The sequence below is a fragment of the Rhinopithecus roxellana genome, chromosome 1, assembly GCF_007565055.1.
Source record: "Rhinopithecus roxellana isolate Shanxi Qingling chromosome 1, ASM756505v1, whole genome shotgun sequence".
Lineage (NCBI taxonomy): Eukaryota > Metazoa > Chordata > Mammalia > Primates > Cercopithecidae > Rhinopithecus > Rhinopithecus roxellana.
In genome coordinates this window covers 127,692,321-127,718,680 of record NC_044549.1, presented here as the reverse complement: position 1 = coordinate 127,718,680, position 26,360 = coordinate 127,692,321, and the positions used below count along the sequence as shown (strand labels likewise).

The following is a 26,360-nucleotide window of genomic DNA, read 5'->3' as shown; positions in this document are numbered from 1 at the left end:
AGGACATGTTCCCAGGACAAAGTAACAGCTACTTCCATGAAAGGAATTTAAGATCCAAGAAAATCTCTCCACATTGGCTTTTGTTTCTTATTTCACTATGGATCTCTGAAAACTTTATTTAGGCCATGACCAGCATTTGGAGACTACTGCTGTGGGAATGTCAAGTCAGGAGACATTTGTGAGAGGAAAAGGAAAAAATATGCTCGGAGATATTGGGGCAATGTGGGTGTTGGGCAGAATAGAGGGCACTTATAAGTGTATTAGATAGTACCTCAGTGTTTTGCTGGGGCAGTTCTCAGTTTTGAGAATTAATGTTTGAAACAATGTGAGAAGAGGGAGTTGCTTAGAAGTCTTTGAAAATATTGTTTGAGGAAAATTTTTCTAGCAAATGTGTGAGGGATGGATTAAATTAGAGGAGGACTTGAGGTAAGGAATCTGTCTAGAAGTCTAGTGAAGGAAATTAACTATCACAAGCTTGTCCAACCTGCAGCCCATGGCCTGCATGCAGCCCAGGACGGCTTTGAATGCGGCCCAGCACAAATTTGTCAACTTCCTTAAAACATTGTGAGGTTTTTTTTTTGTGATTTTTTTTTTTTTTTTTAAATGCTCATCAGCTATAGTTGGTGTATTTTATATGTGGCCCAAGACAATTCTTTTTCTTCCAGTGTGGCCTAGGGAAGCTAAAAGGTTGGGCATCCCTGATCTAAAGTTTTAGACACCTGGACTGTGGTTATAGTTATGGTAAAAGATAGGATCTAAACATTCTAGAAAAAGTAATAAAAAAATTGATTATATGCAGGGATTAACAAAGATAAGTAAAATGTGACTTTGAATATTTTGAATTTAGGGAACTAGTGAAGTATAGGAATCCCAGAATGATAAAGGACTGTTTGATATTTCCATATGCTAACCTCTAGCATTCTAAGGGAGAAACGCAGAAGACACAAGGTTGAATCCAGAGGGCTGGAAGGAATCAGTGAAGGACAAAGAGGAAACTATAATTGACAGGAATGTAGCCAAGAGCCCTAAAGCCATGGTCAGCAGATATAGCCAAGAAAAGCTTCCATAGGTGATTTTGTCATTGTGCGAATACCACAGAGTGTTCTTTCAAAAACCTAGATGGTATAACCTACTATATTCTTAGGCAATATTGTATTATTGTTCCTAAGCTATAAGCCTGTACAGCATGTTACTGTACTGAATTCTGTAGACAGTTGTAACATAATGGTATTTGTATATCCAAGTCTATCTAAACATAGAAAAAGCACAGTAAAAATACGTTATAATATTATGAAAGCACCGTCGTATATGTGGTCCGTCATTTTCCAGAACGTTGTTACGTGGTATGTGACTATACCTAAAATGAAAGGGTAATTACTGGTGGCTGGTATTGCAGAGAGAGAAAAATAAGTGGATTTGGTTAGGAAGGCTTGTTAATGACCTAAAGAAAGCAGCATTTTAACTAATTGCGGGAACTAGAAATTTCATTTTACAGATGAGAAAGCATTTGGTTTCGACTATCAGACACTTTTATATATTGGGGGGAGGAAGACTCTACTGGCTATCTGTTTGGTATATAATAATTTGGTTTCAGATCAAATGAATATAATATAACACAAGTAGTAAGAGTCTCAAAGTTTTACTTTTATCTTCAGTAATTTTTTTTTTTTTTTTTTTTTGGGAGACCGAGCCTCATTCTGTCACCCAGGCTGGAGTGCAGTGGCAAGCCTCAATTCACTGCAACCTCTGCCCCCAAGTGATTCTCCTGCCTCAGCTTCCCGAGTAACTGGGACCGCAGATGCCTGCCACCACACCCAGCTCATTTTTGCATATTTAGTAGAGATGGGGTTTCACCATGTTGGCCAGGCTGGTCTCGAACTCCTGACCTCAAGTGATCCACCCTCCTCGGCCTCCCAAAGTGTGGGATTACAGGTATGAGCCACCGCACCTGGCCTATCTTAAGTGATTATTTATTTTCTCCACATTATTATCAATGCAGCCTTGGATCTTCACATTCTTTAAGGAACAAAATTATTTGTTAATGTTTTACATGCTGATTATTCGCTAATTATTGTCACTGATACCTTAAGGGAAATGTAAATCTGTATTCAACATGTTTTTAAATTTTGAAAAATTTAAGTTTATATTTTTTGTTTTATACTGAAAATTGCCTGTAAATCATTTTGTTTTAGGAGCTCCAAATGGACCAGCAGGCAAAGAAACATCTCCAAGAGGAGTTTGATGCATCTTTAGAGGAGAAAGATCAATATATCAGTGTTCTCCAAACTCAGGTAAAAGAATGAAAGAAAAAGTATGGAATTTTTTGGATAAGGAAAAATAGAGGGGGTTTGATTTGGATATCTGCAAGGTTCCAAAAGTTTTTTCTTTTTTAAGACCTATTTTTAAAACTTTTTGCTTTCCTCAATTTTTTTATTTTTAATTTTTTTTTTTGAGACAGGGTCTTGCTCTTTTACCCCGGCTGCAGTGCAGTGGCATCATCATAGCTTACTGCAATCTCGAATTCCTGGACTCGAGCAATCCTCCAGCCTCTGCCTCCAGAGTAGCTGGGACTACAGGCATATGCCACCATGCCCAGCTAATTTTTAAAATTTTTTGTAGAGATGGGATCTCACTCTGTTGCCCAGGCTGGTCTCAAACTCCTGGACTCAAGCGATCCTTCCTCCTTGGCCTCACAAGGTGTTGGGATTATAGGCATGAGCCACCACTCCTAGCTCCTCAGTTAATGTTAAGGATACTTTTTTATTTATTGTGTCTTTTGACTAACTGCATAATAATAATAGCAAATACAAAAACCGACTGTATTGGGGGTAAACTTTTTGTTTTATTTTCCCCCACTTTAGTAAGAAGAGTATCATTTAATCCATCCTCTCTCTGTTTTAAAGAAAGTACAATAAGCCGTCTACATTGATATGTTTTGTATGTGTGGATTCAACCAACTGGATAAAAATATTTAGGAGGAAAAAACCATGTGTAGTGAACATGTAGACTTTTTTCTTGTCATTATTTTCTAAAATATATATAGTATAACAACTATTTGCATAACATTTTCATTATTTAGGTAGTTTATGTAATCTAGGGATGATTTAAAGTATACTGGAGGATGTGTGTAGACTATATGCAAATACTACACCATTTTATATAATGGACTTGAGCTCCTGCGAATTTTGGTATTGACAGGGAATCCTGGAACCAATCCCCCACAGATACCAAGGGACAATTGTACTACTCCCATAGTTTTTTTTGACTTTTTTCTAATAAAGCACATTTATATTAGGTTTCTCTGCTGAAACAACGATTACGAAATGGCCCGATGAATGTTGATGTACTGAAACCACTTCCTCAGCTGGAACCACAGGCTGAATTCTTGACTAAAGAAGAGAATACAGAGAGTGATGTAGAGCCAGTAGGTAAGCTTCATTTTGTCAAAAGGTTAATTTAAAAACTAGAGGAGGGTCAGGCTCCTTGGCTCACACCTGTATTCCCAACACTTTGGGAGGCCAGTGTGGGAGGATCACTTGAGTTCAGGAGTTTGAGACCAGCCTGGGCAACATAGAGAAAACCCTTCTCCACAAGAAAAAGAAAAACGAAAACAAAACCCCAAGAAAACCTAGAGGAGGATTTTGAGAGATTCCAGGATGTGAGCTGATAGATGTGGGCTGAGGTAGAAGTGTCCGTGGTCCTAAGAGTTTCATGAAGATGCAAGGGTTTTTTTTTTTGTTTTTTTGGTTCTTTGTTATTTAGAAGAAAATAAGTGTTTTTTATTTGTTTGTTTATTTGAGATGGTGTCTCACTCTGTTGCCAAGGCTGGAGTGCAGTGGCATGATCTCGGCTCACTGCAACCTCTGTCTCCTGGGTTCAAGTGATTCTCCTGTGTCATCCTCCTGAATAGCTGGGATTACAAGTGTGCACCACCACGCCCGGCTAATACTTGTATTTTCAGTAGAGATGGGCTTTCACCATGTTGGCCAGGCTGGTCTCAAACTCCTAATCTCAAGTAATCTGCCTGTCTCCGCCTCCCAAAATATTGGGATTACAGGCGCGAGTCACTGTGCCCAACAAAAATAATTGTTTTAATATGCAAAAATGTCATAGTCTGTGAGTAATACCACATTTTCATTGTAATTGAAATTCATTTATTATGCTACACTGTTTTATTCATAGCAGTAGCTAGGTGTCATATGAACAGGCCAGTTCTGCTTACATGCTAATAAATGTGCTATGTGTAATTGTTTGGATATTTTAGTTTTTAAATAATATTGCTTAAATATTTCTATATTCATAGATATTTGTATTTGTCCTATTTCCTATTAATTGCTTTTTAACTGGAAAAAGAAGAAATAGCTATATTTTGTCTTAAAATTCAGTTGTAGCCTTCTTTGCTTTGAGGCTTTGAGGTATATACACAATAAAATTCCCATCTTTTATTTCCTAGCTTTTTCTTTCAAAGGGACTTACGATAAACTTGGAGTAAGTAGTTGAACAGTTAACTGTCTGAGCAGCCAGCCTATGGTCGGGTGGTGGGGCGGGGGCTCGTTCCCGAAATTCCCCAAATGTGGAAACTTCAGACTCATAAATGTAAAGTGATGGAGAAAGCTGCACTTACCAGAACTTCTCTCAGAAAGAGATTAGAATGTGGTTGGGAAGAACACTGTACTTTATTAATCCTTTTGGGAGGTGAGCGAAGACACATAATTTTGAATAACAAAAGATGATTATCAAACTGTTATTTTAAGGAGGGTGGATTCAGTTAATGTTAGTTAACTACTGTGCCATTCTGAATGGGGTTGAACTGCAAAGAGGTGAATTCACTACTAAGCTTCTTCAGATAAAGATTAAACAACTAATACTAAGTAAAGTTTTGGAAGGGTGCCAGTTTATTAGCTGACTAGGGTTGTCCCTTCTTCATCTGACTAAGAGTATAGCAGAATGTTGGTGTAAGAATACACTCCTGGCTGGGCATGGTGGCTCTCGCCTGTAATCCCAGCACTTTGGGAGGCTAAGGCAGGCGGATTGCCTGAGGTCAGGAGTTCGAGACTAGTCTGGCCCACATGGTGAAACCCCATCTCTACTAAAAATAAAAAAAATTAGCCGGACGTGGTGGCATGCACCTGTAATCCCAGCTACTCGGGAGGCTGAGGCAGGGGAATTGCTTGAACCAGGGAGATGGAGGTTGCAGTGAGCTGAGATCACGCCACTGCACTCCAGCCTGGGTGGCAGAGCGAGGCTCCGTCTCAAAAAAAAAAAAAAAAAAAAAAGGAATACACTCCTGTGTACTAACAGACTGTTACTAAAGCGCCCTTATATTTGTAACCGCCCAATGGGTTCACCTTGCCCACTGCCTAGACAGAGCTGATTTATCAAGACAGGGGAATTGCAGTAGAGAAAGAGTAATTCACACAGAGCCGACTGCACGTGACCGGAGTTTTATTTTACTCAAATTAGTCTCTCCAAGCATTTGTGGATCCGAGTTTTTAAGGACAATTTAGTGGATGCGGGGAATCCAGTGAGCCAGGAGTGCTGATTGGTCAGGTCAGAGATGATATCATAGGTAGTCAAAGCTGTCTTCTTGTGCTGAGTCACTTCCTGGATGAGAGCCACAAGATCAGATGAGCCAATTTATCTATCTGGGTGTTGCCAGCTGATCCATCAAGTGCAGGGTCTGCAAAATATCTCAAGCAGTGATATTAGGAGCCGTTTAGTGGTGGTCAGAATCTTGTAGCCTTCAGATGCATGACTCCTAAACGATAAATTCTAATCTTTTGGCTAATTTGTTAGTCCTACAAAGGCAGTCTGGTCCCCATGCAAGAAGGAGGTTTGTTTGGGAAATGGCTTTTATTGTCTTTGTTTTAAACTATAAGTTCTCCCAAAGTTAGTTCGGCCTACACCCAGGAGCGAACAATGACAGCTTAAAGGTTAGAACCAAGATGGAGTCAGTTAGGTTAGATCTCTTTCACTGTCTCAGTCATAATTTTCCAAAGGCGGTTTCATATTCCTTACTGATGGCCCCTCCTTATGCTGCTTTATTGTTAGTGGAAGATGGAACTTCTGCTAAAACACTGGAAACACTCCAGCAAAGAGTTAAGCGTCAAGAGAACCTACTTAAGCGTTGTAAGGAAACAATTCAGTCACATAAGGAACAATGTACACTATTAACTAGTGAAAAAGAAGCTCTGCAAGAACAACTGGATGAAAGACTTCAAGAACTAGAAAAGATAAAGGTAAAAGAGCAGATGAGTTTTGTTCTAATTTAATCCTGTAAAGTTAGATCCACAGGCTCCACAGCATGGCTTGTACCTCCGGGAAAGGAGAGTGGATGGAAAGGACATTCTTGTTTGCCCTGGCCTATATAACACTTACTATACCTTGAGACTTCCCTGTGTACTTTTCTCCTTCTACACTGTAACATGTATATAAATTAGATAAATGTTTTAGAGTTCTCAAATGAGAGGAAGCTTTATTAGAGATGGAAATGAATTTCAAAATTTTTTTTAGGACCTTCATATGGCTGAGAAGACTAAACTTATCACTCAGTTACGTGATGCAAAGAACTTAATTGAACAGCTTGAACAAGATAAGGTAAAACAACAAAACCTATGATACTAAAATTTGTCAAGAGGCCCCAACATTTACTTTTGGAAACAGTTGGAAACATTCATGCTTGTTTCTGTTTTCCAAAATTATGGCAGCTTTTTCCATGAAAAATCTTTTTAATTTCTAGATTTATGTAACTACTAGCCTTAGTTTTGTATTGTGTGAAACTGATTCTCTGATTTCTTGATCCCAGTCAGCATTTTGATTTGTAGACTAGAATAACTGTTGCAAAGTAAGTTTATATTTATAGTACATAACTACATTACAGAGAAAAGTTAAATTATTTATAGTTAAGGCATTCTAAATGTGAATGGTATCAGTATGTTCTTTCAGATAATATGGAAACAGACTAATCTCTCAGATAAGTTGCCTAAAAAATAAATAAGGGGCTGGGCACAGTGTCTCATCTCTTTAATCTCAGCACTTTGGGAGACTGAGGCGGGAGGATTGCTTGAAACCAGAAGTTCAAAATCAACCTGGGCAGTAAAGCAAGACCCCCTGTCTACAAAAAGTAAAAAATTAGCTGGGTATGTTGGTATATGCCTGTGGTCCCAGCTACTCGGGAGGCTGAGGCAGGAGGATTGCTTGAGCCCAGAGTAAGAGGTTGCTATGAGCTATGATCACACTACTGTACTGCAGCCTGGGTGACAGGGTGAGACCCTGTCTCTTAAAAAAACAAAAAGTAAATAAGTGATAATTTATATATTAGCATAAATAACAATTTCTACAAATAAATTTTAGAATGTGTAGGTGAGACTGGAGGATTGAGGAAGGAATGAGTCTTACCTTTGGTAGTTTGGAGTTGGAGCAGCAGCTATAGCTATGCAGCAAAGACAACCAGAAAATTCATGGGTTAACAGTTTTGACCTAAGTCTTTCAGTCCCAAGTTCTTGGGTCCTTTTTCTAAGCAGCTCCCAGTTTGTTCCATACCATCCACTAGTTTCTTTAATATGCCGGGTTATCACTACAGTATTTTAAGTGGTCATGTAATTAAGAACATGTCACAGCTGTCCTGCTGTTAAAATATATTGGCAGTCTTTTTCATCCTTTTGATAATATTGCTTTGCTAGATTATAAACTTCTTGAGGGCCTATTTAAAAATTTTTTTTGTGTTACTAAGAACTTAAAACATTTACAAAAGAAAAGCTGCTAAAATGAATTTCTGTGAACCCACCACCCATCTTCAACAATTAACATCTCATGACTAACCTTGTTTCATCTGTACCTTCTCAACTCTCGTTGTCCTACTCATCCCAGAGTTGTTTTAGAGCAAATCCAAGAAATTTTATCATTTTTTTCCAAAAGTATTTTAATATATCTTTAAAATAAAAGATGTTATTTTTACAATAATACAACCACATTATCATGATCACATCTAAAAATTTAATAATTTTTTAATATGACGTGCTATCTAGTCAGTTTCAGATTTTCTCTAGTCTCATATATTTTTTGCTCTTTTATGAATCAGGGTCCTTATAAAGTTTTTTCATTGCAATTGGTTGATATGACTCTCAAGATTTCTTTTAATTTAGAGGTTCGATTATCTTCTCTCCTCTTTCCACTATATTTTGGTTTTTGAAGAAACTGAAGTTCCATGATTTTGTTTTGAGATTTCATATAACAGTGTCTTACTTACCTGGTTGTTATCTTTCTATTTCTCCGTTAATATTAGCCATCTGAAAGAGTCATACTCTAAAGTAAGGGTTGGCAAACCCTGTAATCTTAAGACCATGAAATAGTTGTCACAAAGTCTGAACATTTTTTCAACAGACAAGTGAACCATCTCATTTTTTGTTAGTCCTAAATGACTTTTTTGCTTCATACAATTTGGTTATCTTTTTCCGCTGCTGAGCTGCATTTCTAGCGTAGATTATCCAGAAAGAGGGAACAGAAGTAACTAGCAAGTTGGAGGAATGGGGATGCCTTACTGAGCAAAGTAAGGAGTAGTGGTGGTACCAGAGACAGTCACAGGAAGCAAGAGAAAAACCAGGTAGATGTGTCCTGGGATTTTGCTTTATCCAGTGTGGCAGCAGGCACCTTCCATTCTCAGTCTCTGGGGTTATCCCCATGTTACAGCACAGATCAATATTTGTAGTTTATTGTAGCATCAAGCCAAGTTCAGAAGACTATATTTTGTTCATTATAAACTGTTTTCTAAGACAGCACATTTGTAGAAAGGTTATAAATTAAATATTTTAAGTAATAATGTTTTAATGCATTAAGGGTTAAACTATTAAAATTTTTTAATGTAAAAAATACCCTGTTATGCTAGGTAATAGGATTAGAGCAGAAAACAGACCTCAGTTTGTGAAGTACTGAAATAATTGTTACGCTGTACTTAGCAAGAAATATCATTTTTTTCTGCCTTTTATTTTTAATTTTTCAATTTTTAATTTTTTTTGAGATGGAGTCTCGCTCTGTCACCTAGGCTGGAGTGCAATGGCATGATCTCAGCTCACTTCAACCTCCGCCCCCTGGGTTCAAGCAATTCTTCTGCCTCAGCCTCCTGAGTGGCTGGGATTACAGGCATGTGTCACCACGCCTGGCTAATTTTTGTATTTTTAGTAGAGACAGGGTTTCGCCATGTTGGCCAGGCCGGTATCAAACTCCTGACCTCAGGCCATCCACCCTGCTTGGCCTCTCAAAGTGCTGGGATTACAGACATGAGCCACCATGCTCGGCCTTTTTCTGCCTTTTAAATTAAGTTTTATCTGTGCTGTTGATGCAGTTTTGTTATGCAAATATTTTAGAGTCTTCACTTCTATTCAGGGAATGGTAATCGCAGAGACAAAACGTCAGATGCATGAAACCCTGGAAATGAAAGAAGAAGAAATTGCTCAACTCCGTAGTCGCATCAAACAGATGACTACCCAGGGAGAGGAATTGCGAGAACAGAAAGAAAAGTCCGAAAGAGCTGGTAAGAACTTGAGGGTTACTTGGTTTATGTTGGAACTCAAAAGTTATTTAAAGTGCTTGACCAATATTTTAAAAAAATGAGTTAAATATTGATAAAAATTCTTAACTGTAGAGGCTCCTAATAAGACACCCATCTCTGCTCATTAGAGGAGGCAGAGGTTGGCAAACTGTTTATGTACGGCCCTTAGGCTAAGGATGATTTTTAAATTTTTAAATAGTTGAAGAAAAGAAAAATATATGACAGAGATCGTATGTGATCTACAAAACCTAAAATATTTATCATCTGGCCCCTTACAGAAAATGTTTGCTGACAGAGTATCAAAATCCACGTTTAAAATTTTAGAACTTCCCAGTAAGGTACAGCATGGTATTTATTAAATAATTGTTACCTTATAGATGCTTTAGGGTAAACAAAAAGTATAAGTTATAGTCTGCTTTTAAAGAGAATAATGATCACTTTAGTGTTAATAGCGTGTTTTGACACAATAAATGCTGGGCTATAAAGTATAGAACCCAGCATAGTATTCAACAAGGTACAAAACTGACTAAAGCTAGGAAAGGAGGGATGTTTGAAAGGGGGAGAGCAGGATGAATTGTGACTTCCTATCAGGGAAGATGTGAATTTTGAATTGGACCTCAAATAATGAATAGAATGGGCCTAACGAGAGGTGTAGGCAGCACACGTTTCAGATGCTACGATGCCATGAACAGGCACAGTGATCATGGTGGGTGTGTGAATCAGCTGAAAACCATTCTTGCTGAAGTGAGAAATGCAGTTGGATTGTAAAGGAACTGACTATTGAAATCTTAAAAGGTAGGTAGCTGAGTTTAGACTTTGATATACAAAGTAACAGGAAGCCAGTAATAGGAAGGCATAGTGTGATGGGAGCTAGTTTTACATAGAAAATAAATGAAATAGGAAGTCAAACTTAGAAGCAAAGACAGAAATCCAGATTTTAGGGACTGTGAGCTTTGGCCACCTTGCTAGCATGGTGGTTCTGGGAAGGAGAAGACAGATAGAATCTGTAGAATTTGGTCTCTAATTAACTCAGGGAGGCAGAAGAAAAGTAAGGACTCTAAGTTGACTTCAGAGTTTTAAGCTTAGGATACTTAATGAATAGTAGTGTGGAATTAGAATAGGAAATCTAAATGGGGAAGTTGAGAATTGGAGTGAAACGATGGGTTTGTTTAGATACATTGAATTTGAGCGAGTCATGAACTTTTCAAATGGAATTGAGTTGCAGGAATTTGGAAATAAGAAACTGGAACATCTTTCAGGAGTCGTCAGCCTAGGATTGAAACCTGTGGTTAAATCTCTAGGAGAGGCTGATTTCTACAAAAGATTAAGTTTTACAGTAGTAGTAATAGTCGTGGTAGTAACAGCAGCAGCTGCCTCTGCTGACACTTATTTAGCACTTGTTGCTGCTACTACTACTATTGTTAATACTGCTGCTAGCCATTACTTACTTTAGTAATGCTCTGCTTTAAGGGCTTTGCTTGTATTTACTTGTGTTGCATCCTCACAAGTGTGTGGAATAATACTGTTATCTTCATTTTACAAATAAGCAAACCTAAGAATGTAGAAGTTAAGTAATTTACCCACATTTCTGCACAGAGGGTAAGTATATACTCAAGATTTAATCCAGGCATTGTGACTCACGTCTGTGCTCTTAACCATATGGAGGTCTTGAGTTTGGCAATGAGACATAAATGAGGAAAAAAAAAAAAGTTACCTCATGAAGTCATAGAAATTGTGGATAGTTAGGTTTTTGGGGGAATATAAGATGTGTTTCACGAAGTGGAGAAGGTAAGACGAAGACTTTGGAAAGGTCTTTGAATTTGATAGGGCTATGATTTGGAGGATGCAGTTTTGAGAAATGATTTTACAAACCAGATTTTAAGGTGTTAAGAAGGGGACTGGGTCTCGACACAGAGAAACAGTTGACTATTTCATAAATATCTCCTCATCTTCTTGCAGTTATTTTATGGATAAAGTGACTGGGGAATTTAGTTAATGAATTTGTTCTCATCAAACCTGAGAAAACTTCCCTTTAGAGAGAGTAGATGGCATCTTTCAGAATATAATCTTTGAAGACTTTCTAGAACCAGTTTGAGTGTTATAAGACATTGGTTCAACAACTTTGCTTTCAGTGAACAGAAAATCTAATGCATAGCCTCAGCTTCTCATATCAAGCCTTTCCATTTTTAGAACTGCTTTTTGTTGACTATTGTAGTCAGTAAAGAGAAAATGTTGGTCAGGGGATTAAATTTCTTTTGAAATTGGGTGTACTTAATGAGGAGATAGAAACTGATGAATAAATATCAAGTTGAAAAGGGTAAATGGTGAAAAGATAGACAAAATATATAGTTCATTCACATGCAGGATAAAATTTTCCATGTATATGTTCCAGTTAAACCTTTAGTAGTACACATTTCCTTCCCTTGCTTGCTTCTCCAGAACAGATATATTTTGTCTTTAAGTGTGTTTTTCATAAACCATATTTTTATAAATATTTGATAGCCTAAAGGTTTAAAATTTTTTCTATTAATACTGTCAAAAATTAATAAATACTATAAGAATTAAGATTTAAATTACTATTATTATTACTTTTTTTTGGGCACAATCTTGACTCGCTGCAATCTCCGCCTCCTGAGTTCAAGTGATTCTCGTGCCTCAGTCTCCTGAGTAGCCGGGATTACAGATGTGTGCCACCACTGCTGGCTAATTTTTGTACTTTTAGCAGAGACGGGGTTTCACTATGTTGGCCAGGCTGGTCTCGAACTCCCAACCTCAGGGAATCCGTCCTCCTTGGCCTTTCAAAGTGCTGGGATGACAGGCGTTGGCCACTGCGCCCTGCCAGATTTAAATTATTAATGGATATATTTATTTTGGAAAGTCTTTAGATAACAAAGTTGTAAGTGCTTTTATAGATTTTTTTAAAATTATATTTGTAGTCATAATAAATGAGGGCTATGATACAAAGTTGTAACAAACTGGCTCTACATTGAAGATAATGCCTTTTACATCTATAATGAAAGCTAGTTTTAGGCACACAAACTGTATTTCATTTAATAGTCTTAATTGGGTCTAAACAGAACTGTTCAAGTAGGAAGTGGTTCTTATTCAAATGTAAAGTGTGTATGCCAATTGAAAGAAAACTTCCAATTAAGCACTAAGCATAAGAAAAGGTCAGTGCATTGGGAGTTATACCTGATGTAAATGATGAGTTGATGGGTGCTGACGAGTTGATGGGTGCAGCACACCAACGTGGCACAAGTGTACATAGGTAACAAACCTGCACATTGTGCACATGTACCCTAGAACTTAAAGTATAATTTTAAAAAAAGGAGGAAAAAAAAAAGAAAAATTCAGTGTAAAGGAAGTAGGATTTCTATAAATAGTCTGGCTATTGGAAAATTCAATTGCTCTATTAAATATTTATTTTCTTTGTTAGATTTAAAATTCAAAGGTTAAACACATAAGAACTGGTCATGTGAAGGAAATATTAATATCATTACAGCTTACTATTAAGATTTTAGAAGTAGATATATCTACATAAAACTGTTACCTAGAAAATAAACTCCCCAAGTGCGTTTTCAACTGTGAAGAAATTTAAGTCTGATACTGCTAGTAATTCTTGATGTGGATATTAGTAAACAAATCACTGATTCCTTTGGCTCACTTATTCTGGATGTCAAAATCAGCTCAAGAACGTTCCCCACTACTTTTCTTGGGAAACAGTCTCTTAAGCTGCTCCTCATATGTTTTTCTAGATGAATTGTGGTGCCTTTCATATGTTGGAGGACAGAGGAAATCTGAATGTCTTTGGTTTTAAACAGAATGATTATTTTCTTTTTCTGTTTTTGCATGCTGGCATAAAAAGAATAATTCTGTTATAAAATACTGAGACTGTGAATACGGTGGTATACTGATTTCAGGATGGTGTATCAACCTGTAATTCTTAAATAGTCTCCTCTCTAGTGGAAATGTTAGGCATATTTTTTGAAGTATGATAGCATAGCATTTTTGTTTTGTTAAAGATATGTATTTTAGTGTATAAAGGAAACAAAAAATAAGTTTATTGGTTATAAGCGCTTCTACAATTGTTGATAGTGTTTCTTTCTTGTTGTTACTTACGAACAGATGGTCACATCTTCTATTAACCAGATTTTAAACTTGGAAAAGTTTGGTGATTCAGCTTAAGTGCCTGATGCTGTATTTTAACACTCCAGGAAATTATATCCTCAGTGTAGCACCAGTGTAGAATGTTAATGCTACTAAAGTTCACACTAGTTCGTGGCTGTTCTGTGTGTGTGTGTGTGCGTGTGCGTGTGTGTGTGTATGTGTATCAGAATAGGAGATGGGGTAGCTAATTATTAATGCAGTATATTACCAAAAAATTGGAAAATAGAGAAAATGACATCACTGTTGTTTTAGTAAATTTCCATGTAGTGTTTTCTCTAATTTTTATTTTTATATTATTGTAATAATACTGTACGTTCAATTTTGTATGTTCTTCTCCCCCATTTAGCTTTATGTTGACAATTTTACGTGTTGCTGAAGTACTAACATATTTTAATGGCTGTGTCAAAGTGCATGTACATCATTTACTTGGTTATCATTTCCTTACTGTTTATCATCTAGATTATTTTATAGTTTTGTTACAAATACTATTGTGACAATTTTGACATATAGCTTATTAGATAAAAAGTTTTGTCTCAGGATAAATTCTTAACCATAGACTTTTAGTCTTTTTCGTTAGCCACTTTTAAGTGATTTAAATTTATATAGCCATTAAAAAAATAACCCAGGCTACAACGTTAATCCTCCCCCCGTTAAAATGTTTTTTCCTACAATTATGCAAAATGAATAAAATATTTTGCTTAGATTAGGAAAGTTTCTAGAGTATAGTAACTTTTGTAAACCCCGTTTCCATGTACCTCATCTTTGCTGAAGTTATGTGTTTTATATGATTGGTGGTGGCATTTAAAGACTTGGACTAACTCATAACGTTCTTTGCTTTTTTATTGTCATGTGTTTGTGCAGGAAATATGTTTTTTTATTCATATATTCATTTTTATAGTATAGGTCTGATATACCAAAAGCAATTCATTAGAACATATTTATTTGATGTTTGAAGGACCCATTAACGTAGTTTTATGTATTTAAATAGTGTGTAAGATTTATGCATTTTTATATAACAAACCAAAATCACATATGTATTTAACTGCTTTGTTAGTTGCTGATAATTTATGTAACAAAGTTTTCTTGGAGTCTTAAGTCTCACAAAACATCTTATTTTTGTGCATCCACACATGCCAATAAGTGAATCATGGTGCCTTTCCCAAGCCTTGTATGAACAGGACTGGGGTAAGGGCTGTTTTTTTTTTCTTATCATGGGTACTTAGAATAAGCTTTACAAAGAAAATTCCATGTTTCTCAGGCAAAAAAAAAACAAACAAAAAAAAACAAAAAACAGTATGAATTAAAGTAGATTTTAAGTATGCCATGTTAGATAAGTAATATGTACGTATTTTGGCACTATATGAATAACTGCTGGAAAAATTTATTTTAAATGGCTTTTAAAATGCAATTATTTATGTCTCCAACAATGTCACTATTACTTGAAACTATCAATAATTTAAAAACACATTTCTTTGGTGCAAGATTATATTTCTAATTTAATCAGTGTACTTAGCTTTAGCCTAATATTTTTCAACATTAGCCTGATGTTTTCAAGGTATTTGATAGATAAATATGTATGTAAAATATACATGAAAATTTGGGGCTGGGCGCGGTGGCTTACGCCTGAAATCCCTGCACTTTGGGACGCTGAGGCAGGTGGATCACCTGAGGTCAGGAGTTCACCAGCCTGGCCAACATGGTGAACCCCGTCTCTACTAAAAATATAAAAATTAGCCGGGCGTGGTGGCATGTGCCTGTAATCCTGGCTTACTCTGGAGGCTGAGGCAGGAGAATCACTGGAACCTGGGAGGCAGAGGTTGCAGTGAGCCGAGATCCTGCCGTTGCACTCCAGTCTGGGCGACAAGAACGAAACTGTCTCGAAAAAAAAAAAGAAAAAGAAAATTTGGATAAATTGGTAAATTTTTTGAAGGTCAAAGCATAGTCAGTTTATAGAATGAATCTTGTTACATATTTTGTAGTATGGCTTAAAATTTAGATTTCCCTTGCAAATGTAATATTTATTAAATCTCTGCAAAGGCCCTAATTTATAGATAAGCATTGCACTATCTAATTTTTGCCACCGGGTGGTAGTATTTTATTTTCATTTATGTAAGCTCTAGACTAGTAGCTTGGACACTTTTTGATCTCTGGGACCTCTTAACACTCTTAAAATTTATTGGGGATTCCAAAGAACTTTATTTATGTGGGTTATATGTATTGATATTAATGTATTAATAATTAAAAGTAAAAAAAAAATTTTTTTTTTTTTTTTTTTTGGAGACAGAGTCTCACTCACTCTGTCGCTGAGGCTGGAGTCCAGTGATGCAATCTCGGCTCACTGCAACCTCCGCCTCTCGGGTTCAAGCAATTCTCCTGCCTCAGCCTGCTGAGTAGCTGGGACTAAAGGCATGTACCACCATGCCCAGGTAATTTTTTGGTATTTTTAGTAGAGATAGGTTTCACCGTGTTAGCCAGGATGGTTTCGAACTCCTGGCCTCGTGATCCGCACACCTCAGCCTCCTAAAGTGCTGGGATCACAGACATGAGGCACCGCGCCCGGCTAAAAGTAAAAATTTTCACAATATTTGTTTAATTCGTTTTTAAAATAACAATTGTAGACTGGGTGCAGTGGCTCACGCCTGTAATCCCAGTACTTTGGGAGGCCAAGGCGGGTGGATCACTTGAGTGCCAAGGGTTTGAGAACAGCCTGGCCAACATGGCAAAACCCCATCTCTACTAAAAATACAAAAATTAGCTGGATATGGTGGCGTGTGCCTGTAGTCCCAGCTACTCAGGAAGCTGAGGCAGGAGAATCGCTTGAACCCCGGGAGGTGGGGGTTGTAGTGAGCCAAGATCATGCCACTGCACTCCAGCCTGGGCGACAGAACGAGACTCTGTTTCAAAAATAATAATACTGATTATAGGCCGGGCGTGGTGGCTCATGCCTGTAATCCCAGCACTTTGGGAGGCCGAGGCGGGCGGATTACCTGAGGTCAGGAGTTTGAGACCAGCCTGGCCAACATGGTGAACACTGTCTCTACTAAAAATACAAAAATTAGCCAGGCATGGTGGCATATGCCTGTAATCCCAGCTATTCTGGAGGCTGAGGCAGGAGAATTGCTTGAACCTGGGAGGTGGAGGTTGAAGATGGTGCCATTGCACTCCAGCCTGGCCGACAGAGCAAAACTTTGTCTCAAAACAAACAAACAACAAAAAACAAACAAACCATTTATAAATCCATTACATGTTAGCACAAATACTTTTATGAAATCTACCTATATTTTCCAAAATAAGGTTTAGTGTCAAGAATGGCCTTGTTTTACATTTTTGTTATCTCATTGCTTGGCTTAATACAATGCAGCTGCATTTTCATGCCTGTTTCTGCATTTAATCTGTTGCGATATATTATTTTGGTTGAAATATATGAAGAAAATCTACTCTTATGTAGACACGTATTTGGAAAAGGGAGGATCTCACAGATCCTCTGAAAGGGTCTCAAGACCCCAGGATCTTTGGACCACATATTGAGAACTGCTGCTGTAGGCTTTGATTTTATTTGCCAAAGAGGGTTGATGATTCAGTGGGAATTCTGATAAAATTATTTTTGTTGCTTTTTCTGTTAATTTGCATTTCATTCATTTTGTAGTGCTTTTCATTCACTCATTTTGTTTGTTTGTTTTTTGCTGGGATAAAGACAGGCATTGGCTTACTTATTCATTCTTCATGTCATTAACCAGCTTGTTAGGATCATCAATTAATCTAGAGGTTAACAGCCTTTTCACACTTCTGCATTTTTGTTTATTTCCTGCACTGAGAGTAGAAGTGGGTCTTGTTAACCATGTAGTAAAGTGTTCTCTGGGACAGTGTAACAAAATAGTAATGCTACATGAAATCTCAGAATTCTGGCATTTCTTATTATAATTGATTGGTATGCTCAGGATGAGGAGTATCCTCTAAGAGGTGCTGGAGTAGCAAAAACATTGCCACATTCTTCCTAGCTGTATCTAAGGATTAGTTATTTTATTCCCCTTTATTACTACTTCAGCTATCTTTTTGTGAAATATTTTCTTTGTCACTTAATACCTAGTATATGCTTGGCAGTTGGTAAACAGCTGCCAAGTATGTATTTGATGACTGAATGGTTGGATTATTGAGCTACAGATTGCCACCCTTTCTCATTTAACCCTTATAGAGAGTGTTTGCCCATTTTTATAATTCCCATGGATGTGAGTGAACCTCATCTGAAGTGGAAAGTGAGGAGCTAGCAATAAAGGATCTGCCCTGCATTTTACTTAACTGACAGAGGATCATACTTACAGTTCATTGAAAATTGACCTAAAAGTATTTTTTAAGTGTGTGTGTTTTTTAAAATAAAAATTGCCTGAGATACATTGAATTTTGCTTTGGAAGAACACAGTGTGTTCTTGCAAGATTCTGTGGCAGTTCATGCTTAGCCTTCCTATTGATGTGTGCCGTGACTGTGGTTTTCCCATGCACTCTTGCATGTTGGCAGAAGACTTGTCAGCTGTGGCTGATGCACGCTTTATTTCTCCTTACTTATCTTTTGTTGGGAATTTGAAAGATAAATTGTCTAGACATTTTGAACATACTTTTTTAGTACTTACATTAAAATCCTATTTTCACTTTGGAAAGAGTAGGGAATTCACTTTTATAATATTATAGGCTGGGGATGCCATTTCTGGGGGTTACAAGGTCAGGTGAGATGTTTCTGGGTAGTAAGTAAACTCTCGGTATATCCTCCTTAAACATTGTGATAAGACTCAGTGTTGGAGGCAGATTTCCTGTGAGGAAGTGGCTTCATTTGTGATACAGTATAGAATCCATAATGGGTTTGAAATATGTTTTCTGTGTTTGGAGATAGAGATATGTAATCTTAATACCTTTCCCCACTGCTTTTTTGGCTATTTAACATTTCCTTAAAGCAGGATGGGGAGGTAGAAAGCAGTGAGTTTTGTGTCAGAAGAAGTATGACATATTGCATTTTGTTGAGAGTTAAAAGCCATTAGTAATTGATTGGTTCAGAAATTCTGCTTTAGTAAGAAATATTATTGCCCAACGGAGCTTGATCCATGTCAGCATTCTTAGTTTTTAAAAATATTGCAAGGTAAAGATCGTTGCTTAAATCCAATTTTAAAGTTCTATCATCAGGCTTATATATTCAGGTTGATTTGTCATCTGAAGGAAAAATTGGATGCTTCAGTTACCATATTTCAATGAAAGATTTCAATGGTTTCTTTCTAGGTGTGAAATTATTTGGTTCCCTGACATGGTACTAGAAAGTGGGAGAGAGGGTTGATGAAAAGAACTTTGAAACCAAATCCATCCTATTTTCGTCATTGTATAATGGATAATAAGGTGACTTGGACAAACTGTTTTAGTGGATTAAACACTAAAATTAGACTCTATATAGAATAGTACCTGAAATTTATTGAATGTGATTAGAAAACTTAGTTAGCAGAAAATTATATCTAAACAGGAACTTGTGGCATGGATTTTTTGTTGTTTGAAAAGGTGAGAACATTACATTTATTTTTTATACTGTGCTGGATTCTGGAATTTTAAAAATGAAAACAAAAAATTCACTAGATTTGACTACATAATTTTGTTTTATTTTACTTAATTGACAAAAGGTTTTCATTTAAACTCTTATTTTGCTGAAAGGGTTTCAAAACTCTTCAGTTTCTCCAGAGCCTGATTGAAGATATTTTTGCGAATTACTCAAATGCCGAGATGCAATTTTATATGCTGAATAATAATGAAAAGGTGCTGATGACATCTAAGTATTAAAAGACATTGGTCATACCTTTTTTCATTCCCCCAGCATCTAAACCTTCAACACAAACTAATTAGGCAGTAAGCACTTTGTTTCAGAATCTTTCCCATAATTAATCACTTTACTGGACTGATTTTTTTAAGTGAGGAAACTTAATTTCTTGTTAGTGGTAAGCGTTCATTATTTCTTGACTGATTTTTTTAAGTGAGGAAACTAATTTCTTGTTAGCAGTAAGCGTTCATTATTTCTGTATTTTCTGTATGGTTGACATTAGAATTTATAGTAAAAGAATATGTAAACCAAAGACACCATTTTTGTTTCCAACATATTTATATCTAAGGATTATCATGTTGGGGTTTGCAGGCAAATGCCAGTAAAGTTAGAATAGGAATCTTTTCTTTTTTTTTTTTTGAGACGTCTCTCTTTGTCAGCTAAGCTAGAGTGCAGTGGCACAATCACTGCGCACTGCAGCCTTGACCTCTCAGACTTAAGTGATTCTCCCACCTCAGCTGCTCAGAGTAGCTGAGACTACAGGTACAAGCCAACCTGCCTGGCTAATTTTTAATTTTTTTGTAGAGATGGGGTTTCACTGTGTTGCCTAGGCTGGTCTTGAACTCCTGGGCTCAGGCAATCCTCCCACCTTGGCCTCCCACAGTGATGGAATTATAGGCATGAGCCCCACTGCACCTGGCAATAGGAATCTTTATAAATAATTTCAGCTAATTAATATTCCTTTGAAATTTAGACCTTATTTGAGTATCAGTTTTATACTTTGGGCATATAAAATAAATTGGATAGATTTGCTTTTTATATAAAAGATACCACTTTGGGAGGCCGACGCGATGGATCATGAGGTCAGGAGTTTGAGACCAGCCTGGCCAATATGGTGAAACCCTGTCTTTACTGAAAATACAGAAATTAGCTGGGCGTGGTGGCGGGCACCTGTAGTGCCAGCTACTCTGGAGGCCGAGGCAGGAGAATCGCTTGAACCTGGGAGGCAGAGGTTGCAGGGAGCCGAGATCGCGCCCACTGCACTCTAGCCTGGTTGACAGAATGAGACTCCGTCTCAAAAGAAAAAAATATATATGATTGTCAGATAAATTACTTTTTAAATGATTGAGCAAACTAAGTTGCATTTCCCAGTTGTTACCAGAATTCACTCTTCTCTTGGCAATTTTGCCTTTGAGAAAATGCTTTAGAGTAAATGTTTGTCTTGAGGTTTGCAATTCCTATGCCCAAACCACTGTGTTAAACCAAATTGTTAATGAAAGGCCTTTTTTTCTGAGCTGCCATAGGTTGAAGTTCCCACATTTCTTATACCACTGGAAGTGAAAATATTATATATGCCAATAAACGACTGTCTCCCTGGGGCATATGTTTCTTGGTAGGATTACAAACCCATCTTGAAAACTGAGTTTTGTTTATCGTCCATCTCAATGGTAGAGGGAAGTCTGGAGACTTCTGTGAGGACTAAAGGAAATAATCTAGGATGGCAGTAGCAGTAGGACTTTCCTAGGGTATCATTATGCTAATAATGCGTGTGTGTGTGTGTGTGCATGCATACATACATATACAACCCACATATATGTACGCATATGTAAAGGCGTATACAGATCCTCCTTGACTTATGGTGGGGTTAGAATTTGATAAATTAATTGTAAGTTGAAAATATCAGTATCAACTTGTAAAGGGTTTATCCAGACATAACTTTATTATTAAGTGGAGGAGTGTACTGAATGTGTATTGCTTTTGCACCATTGTGAAGTTGACAGATCCAAGACCATCATAAATCAGGGACCATCTGTGTACACAAATACACGTAAACACACACATATGTTTTTTTTTTTTGGAGACAAAGTCTTGCTCTGTCGGGCAAGCTGGAGTGCAGTGGCACCATCTCAGCTCACTGCAGCCTCCGTCTCCCAGACTCAAGTGATTCTACTGCCTCCAGCCTCCTGGGTAGCTGGGACTACAGGAGTGTGCTACTGCTCACTCAGGCTAATTTTTGTATTTTTAGTAGAGATGGGGTTTCACCATGTTGGCCAGGCTGGTCTTGAACTCCTGACCTCAGGTAATTCACCTGCCTCAGCCTCCAAAAGTGCTGGGATTACAGGTGTGAGCCACTGTGCCCGGTCACATGTATGTATTTTTGGTGTCAAGTTACACACCTGTTGCACCCGTCCTATCTGATTTTGTTTGATAATGTTGAGCTGTTTGGCCTCTTTAAAGACCTGGCCAGATGCAGTGTCTCATGCCTGTAATCCCAGCACTTTGGGAGGATAAGGTGGATGGATCACTTGAGGTCAGGAGTTTGAAACCATTCTGGACAATATGGTGAAAACGCATCTCTACCAAAAATACAAAAATTAGTCAAGCATGGTGGTGCATGCCTGTGGTCTCAGCTACTTGGGAGGCTGAGGCAGGAGTATTGCTTGAACCCGGGAGGCGGAGGTTGCAGTGAGCTGAGATTGCACCACTGCACTCCAGCCTGGGTGACAGAGCAAGATTCCGTCTCAAACACACACACACACACACACACACACACACACACACACACACACACACACGAAAAAAAACCTACTACTCTAGCCAAGATGATTATTTTTGCAGAGCCTGAATTCTTCCTTATCTTACCCAAAAACCCCCTGCTGTGGTAGTGCCTTTCTATAATGCTGTTGAATCAGGTAAAGATTTCTTTCCAGTCACCTGGAAGGAGCTCTGGTTTGAAACTTATACAAATAGTAAGTTTCATTTCGAAATATTCAGCCGGTAAATGTTTAAAAAAGTAACAAAAATCTCTGCTCTTTTATTATATAGTTAAGAAGTTTTTAAAAATAAAATATGCCTAAGAATAGTTTTTCCGTTCTTAAAAGTGTCGTAGTGAGTATATAATAGTATTACATAATTATTGATGATAAGAACTATAGAGCAAACAAAAAGCAATTGAAATTATACAGTACAGAAATAGGGACAAATCTTCATTTCTTTAAATTTACTATCCATAAAGAAACTGGTAGAGAATGGAGAGCCTTCAGTCATTTATGCTTTCCAAACTTCTAAGCTTAGGCTCGTATAAACAGTCTTAATATCCTAATCCAGAACTCAGTGACAAATTGGTTTTGGTGACTGAACATTTCTTGTGGCTTTGTTGAACTACTCCAATATGTCTTGGCTTAGAACAATGATGAGTTTTTAAACCTGTCCTGCTACTGCTGCTCTTAGTTCTCAAAAATTGAATGTAAAACACTTTAGCTCAGTGATATTTCTTGAGATACTTGTTTTCTGCTGTTTTCATTATAGCTTTTGAGGAACTTGAAAAAGCTTTGAGTACAGCCCAAAAAACAGAGGAAGCACGGAGAAAACTGAAAGCAGAAATGGATGAACAAATAAAAACTATCGAAAAAACAAGTGAGGAGGAACGCATCAGTCTTCAACAGGAATTAAGTCGGGTGAAACAAGAGGTTGTTGATGTAATGAAAGTAAGAATAATTCTGTAATGAAATGGGCCACAACAAATTTGAAATTTAAGTGTATTTTTCCTTACACTCTTTGACTGTAAAGAAGAATTTGTTTGTATTTTAGACATTGACTGTTTCCTGATATTCAGGATGTAGTACAAATTTTGATAGATAAATGCATTTAATACTAAGGTAATTCTTTGGAACCTTTTAAGCTTTGCTTTCTCTCCAGTGGACTATGTTATAAACTGAGATGTGCCTTAACTGTTCTGTGGCTCCCCAAAGCTTAGGCACCTTGAAGATAGGCTACTTAGCTGCTTCAGTAGCGTATCCTCCAAAGAACTTGGCCAAGAAGATACTTGCCTAGTGTGTGTTGAGGGAATGAGGGAGTAAGTGACTGTGGGACTAGATTGTTTAAATGTTTTAAAGGATCATTATTACTTAATGTTCTGGTTACTCTTAATATAGATAGACCTCACTTTAAAAGTTAGCTTTTTGGAAAGATCTCTTAGAAATTAATGAATTTTTAAAATCCCATAGATTTTCAATTTTTCAGAAATATGAACATGTCATCATCATGGCCCCTCCCTGCTCCCAGCTTCCTTCCTCACCCATTTTTTTCTGCTTTGTTTTTTTGCTTGTTTTTCCTCCTGTCATGTTTGCCTTTCTTGCCACGTTGCTCATTTTATCCTGTTTCTTTACTGACTCCCCGTTTATATTCTTGATATTTGATTATGGCCACTAAAATTGCTCAAGATAAATTATAGATCTGAATAGATGAGGCTTGGATTTCAGAGTTTCAGTATGCATTTCTATAACTCATGGTAAGGTTTCTGTGATTTTACTTATGAGTGCATAACAGGCATTGAGGGGGTAAATTATATTTCTTTTCATTTTCTTCTTCCTGCTGAACTGTAGGTAATTTTCAAAGTAGAAATTATTTGTGGCCAATTATTGGATATATAAGGCCTTAACTGTAACTGCCTGACTGTATTTTAAGTTTTAAAGTAGTCATATGATGTGATAAGTAATGTTACCATGGACTCCAACAACTTAAAAATAGTGTATTATTTTGAAAGGTAATAATATAGACATATGGTATAAAAATCAGAGGATATAATGTGTATAGTGAAAAGATTCCCCTGTTTTCCCAAAGAAAAGTGCTGTTTTCCTTTTTGAGTATATTTCTCATAGATAGCCTGTGTATATAATTTCTCTTTTCTCCTCTAATTTTTTTTTCTTTTCCTTATAGATGGGTTTATTAGGCTTCCTTTAAATGGTATCTAGATTTTTTTTTTAACTTAAAAACCACATGGTTAATCCTGACATCATTTTTAAAAATTCAATTTTTTCTTTTTTTAAACACAAAAGATAGCATGTTATATAGAATGTTCTATATTTTGCTTTTCCACTTAATAATCTTTCTAGGAGATTGTTTCTTAGCCATTGGTAGTTGATAATTCATAGTGATACCCCATTTATTTTAAAGGCTGCTGCTCAAGATTTCATTGTATGAATGTCCTGTAATTTAATCAGTTTCCTATTGATAGATACTTAGATTGTTTTGTTTTTGCTATTGCAAATTATCACTTTTTTTTTTCCTTTTTTTTTTTTTTTTTTTGAGACGGAGTCTTGCTCTCTCACCCAGGCTGGAGTGCAATGTTGCAATCTCGATTCACTGCATCCAGGTTCAAGCGATTCTCCTGCCTCAGCCTCCTGAGTAGCTGGGATTACAGGCATGTGCCATCATGCCTAGCTAATTTTTGTATTTTTAATAGAGATAGGGTTTCACCATGTTGGCCAGGCTGGTCTCAAACTCCTGATCTCAGGTGATGCACTAGCCTCGGCCTCCCAAATTTTTGGGATTACAGGCATGAGCCACTGTGCCTGGCCTGTGAATATTCTTATCCATACTTGTTTACATTTATATTTCTTTAGGGTAGATGACTACAAGTGGACTATTAAGCAAAGACTATATGTATTTTTAATTGTTGCCTAGTTGCTGTGAGGTCTGTGGAGGACAATTTATACCCTCACAAGCAATGTGTTAGAATATGTTTCCCCCCTCATAAAGATAGCATTATCTAACTTTATCTTTCCAAGTTTATATGTTAAAAAAATTATCATTCTAATATATATAATTCTTACCTGTATGATAAACATATTTTTCCTATTTAAGTTATTTGGCCAAATCCTTGACTCACTTTTCTATTGGGCTATTGGTCTTTTATTGATTTGTAGAAGCTCTTTGTTTGTGAGAATTAGCCCTTTGGACATAGGTCCTTTTAGCCAAATAGTTTTCTCAGTTTGTTATTTGTTGACTTTGCAACTTGTTTTTGTAGAAATTTTTTTTTCCTTGTAGTTGAATTTATAAGGCTTTTCTTTAAATGCTATCTGGATTTTTTTTTTTTTTTTAAACACGTGTTCAGTCCTGAGATCATTTTTTAAAATTTGATTTTTTCTTCTGGCACTTTCATGCTTTCATTTTTTTACCGTTAACATCTTTGATCTAACTGAAATTTATTTAGTGTAAGGAGTGAGGTAAGGATTCAACTTAAATTTTTCCCAGATGGCTACCAAATGGTCTCCAAATCATTTATTTAGTAATCCACATTTCTCTCTCCAATATGCCATATTATCTTCTTTTTTTGTTTGTTTTTTTTTGTAGAGACTGGGTCTCCCTATTTTGTCCAGGCTAGTCTAGAACTCCTGAGCTCAAACTGTCCTCCTGCCTTGGCCTCCCAAAGTGCTGGGATTACAGGCATAAGCCACCATGCCCCGCCCATGTTATCTTTAATACATACTAAATTATTAAAGTATTAAATGTGAGGTTTTTTTTCCTTCATTCTCTGTGCTGTTCTATTGCTTTGTCTGACCGTGTGCAGCTCTTTACTCTAATTTTATAATATGCTATTTGGTAGCTTCTTATTATTACTCTTATTTCTTGGAATAGTGTTTGTTATTCTTCCATGTTTATTTTGTCCAGTGGGCTCCCCCATTCTGGTTTTTTTTTTTTTGGTATATTAACTTTTTAGATTTATATAAGGAGATTTGACATTTTTATGAGATTGAGGTTTCCTATCCAAAAAAAAGAACAAGGCCTGTACCTTTTAATAAATAGTACAAACCTGGAAAGCTGGGCATAATTTGATTGGTGCATCCAGGGCGCACCTTCACCAGTGTAGTGCCCTCTCTGAGAGCATCCTTATTCCTCAGCTGTGCTCCCCTATCCTGACTTGTAGGGAACATCCCTACAAGATGTGGAAATGAAGTCTATTGCAGCAGCAGCAGCACTTGTCTTAAAATAAGAGGAAAATTACTGGTTATTCTTTTAACTATCATGGCTTTGATGACTTTGATCTGTGTAGGAAATGTGTTTTAGGAGGAATATGAT

General features: G+C 36.9%; 1 protein-coding gene across 5 annotated transcripts in view; it reads left to right on the top strand.

The window, feature by feature from the left end:
* The window catches only part of GOLGA4 (golgin A4), a 124,038-nt gene that overhangs the window by 43,977 nt on the left and 53,701 nt on the right, over nucleotides 1–26,360 (top strand). For 4 of the 5 annotated variants that reach the window (XM_010376623.2, XM_010376624.2, XM_010376626.2 and 1 more), the window contains 6 exons: nucleotides 2,193–2,291; nucleotides 3,296–3,428; nucleotides 6,052–6,239; nucleotides 6,514–6,597; nucleotides 9,382–9,529; nucleotides 22,809–22,987. In XM_010376623.2, coding sequence (XP_010374925.1) covers nucleotides 2,193–2,291; nucleotides 3,296–3,428; nucleotides 6,052–6,239; nucleotides 6,514–6,597; nucleotides 9,382–9,529; nucleotides 22,809–22,987 — 831 coding nt within the window. The remainder of the gene's footprint in view (nucleotides 1–2,192; nucleotides 2,292–3,295; nucleotides 3,429–6,051; nucleotides 6,240–6,513; nucleotides 6,598–9,381; nucleotides 9,530–22,808; nucleotides 22,988–26,360) is intronic. The other variant, XM_010376625.2, reaches the window with a different exon arrangement.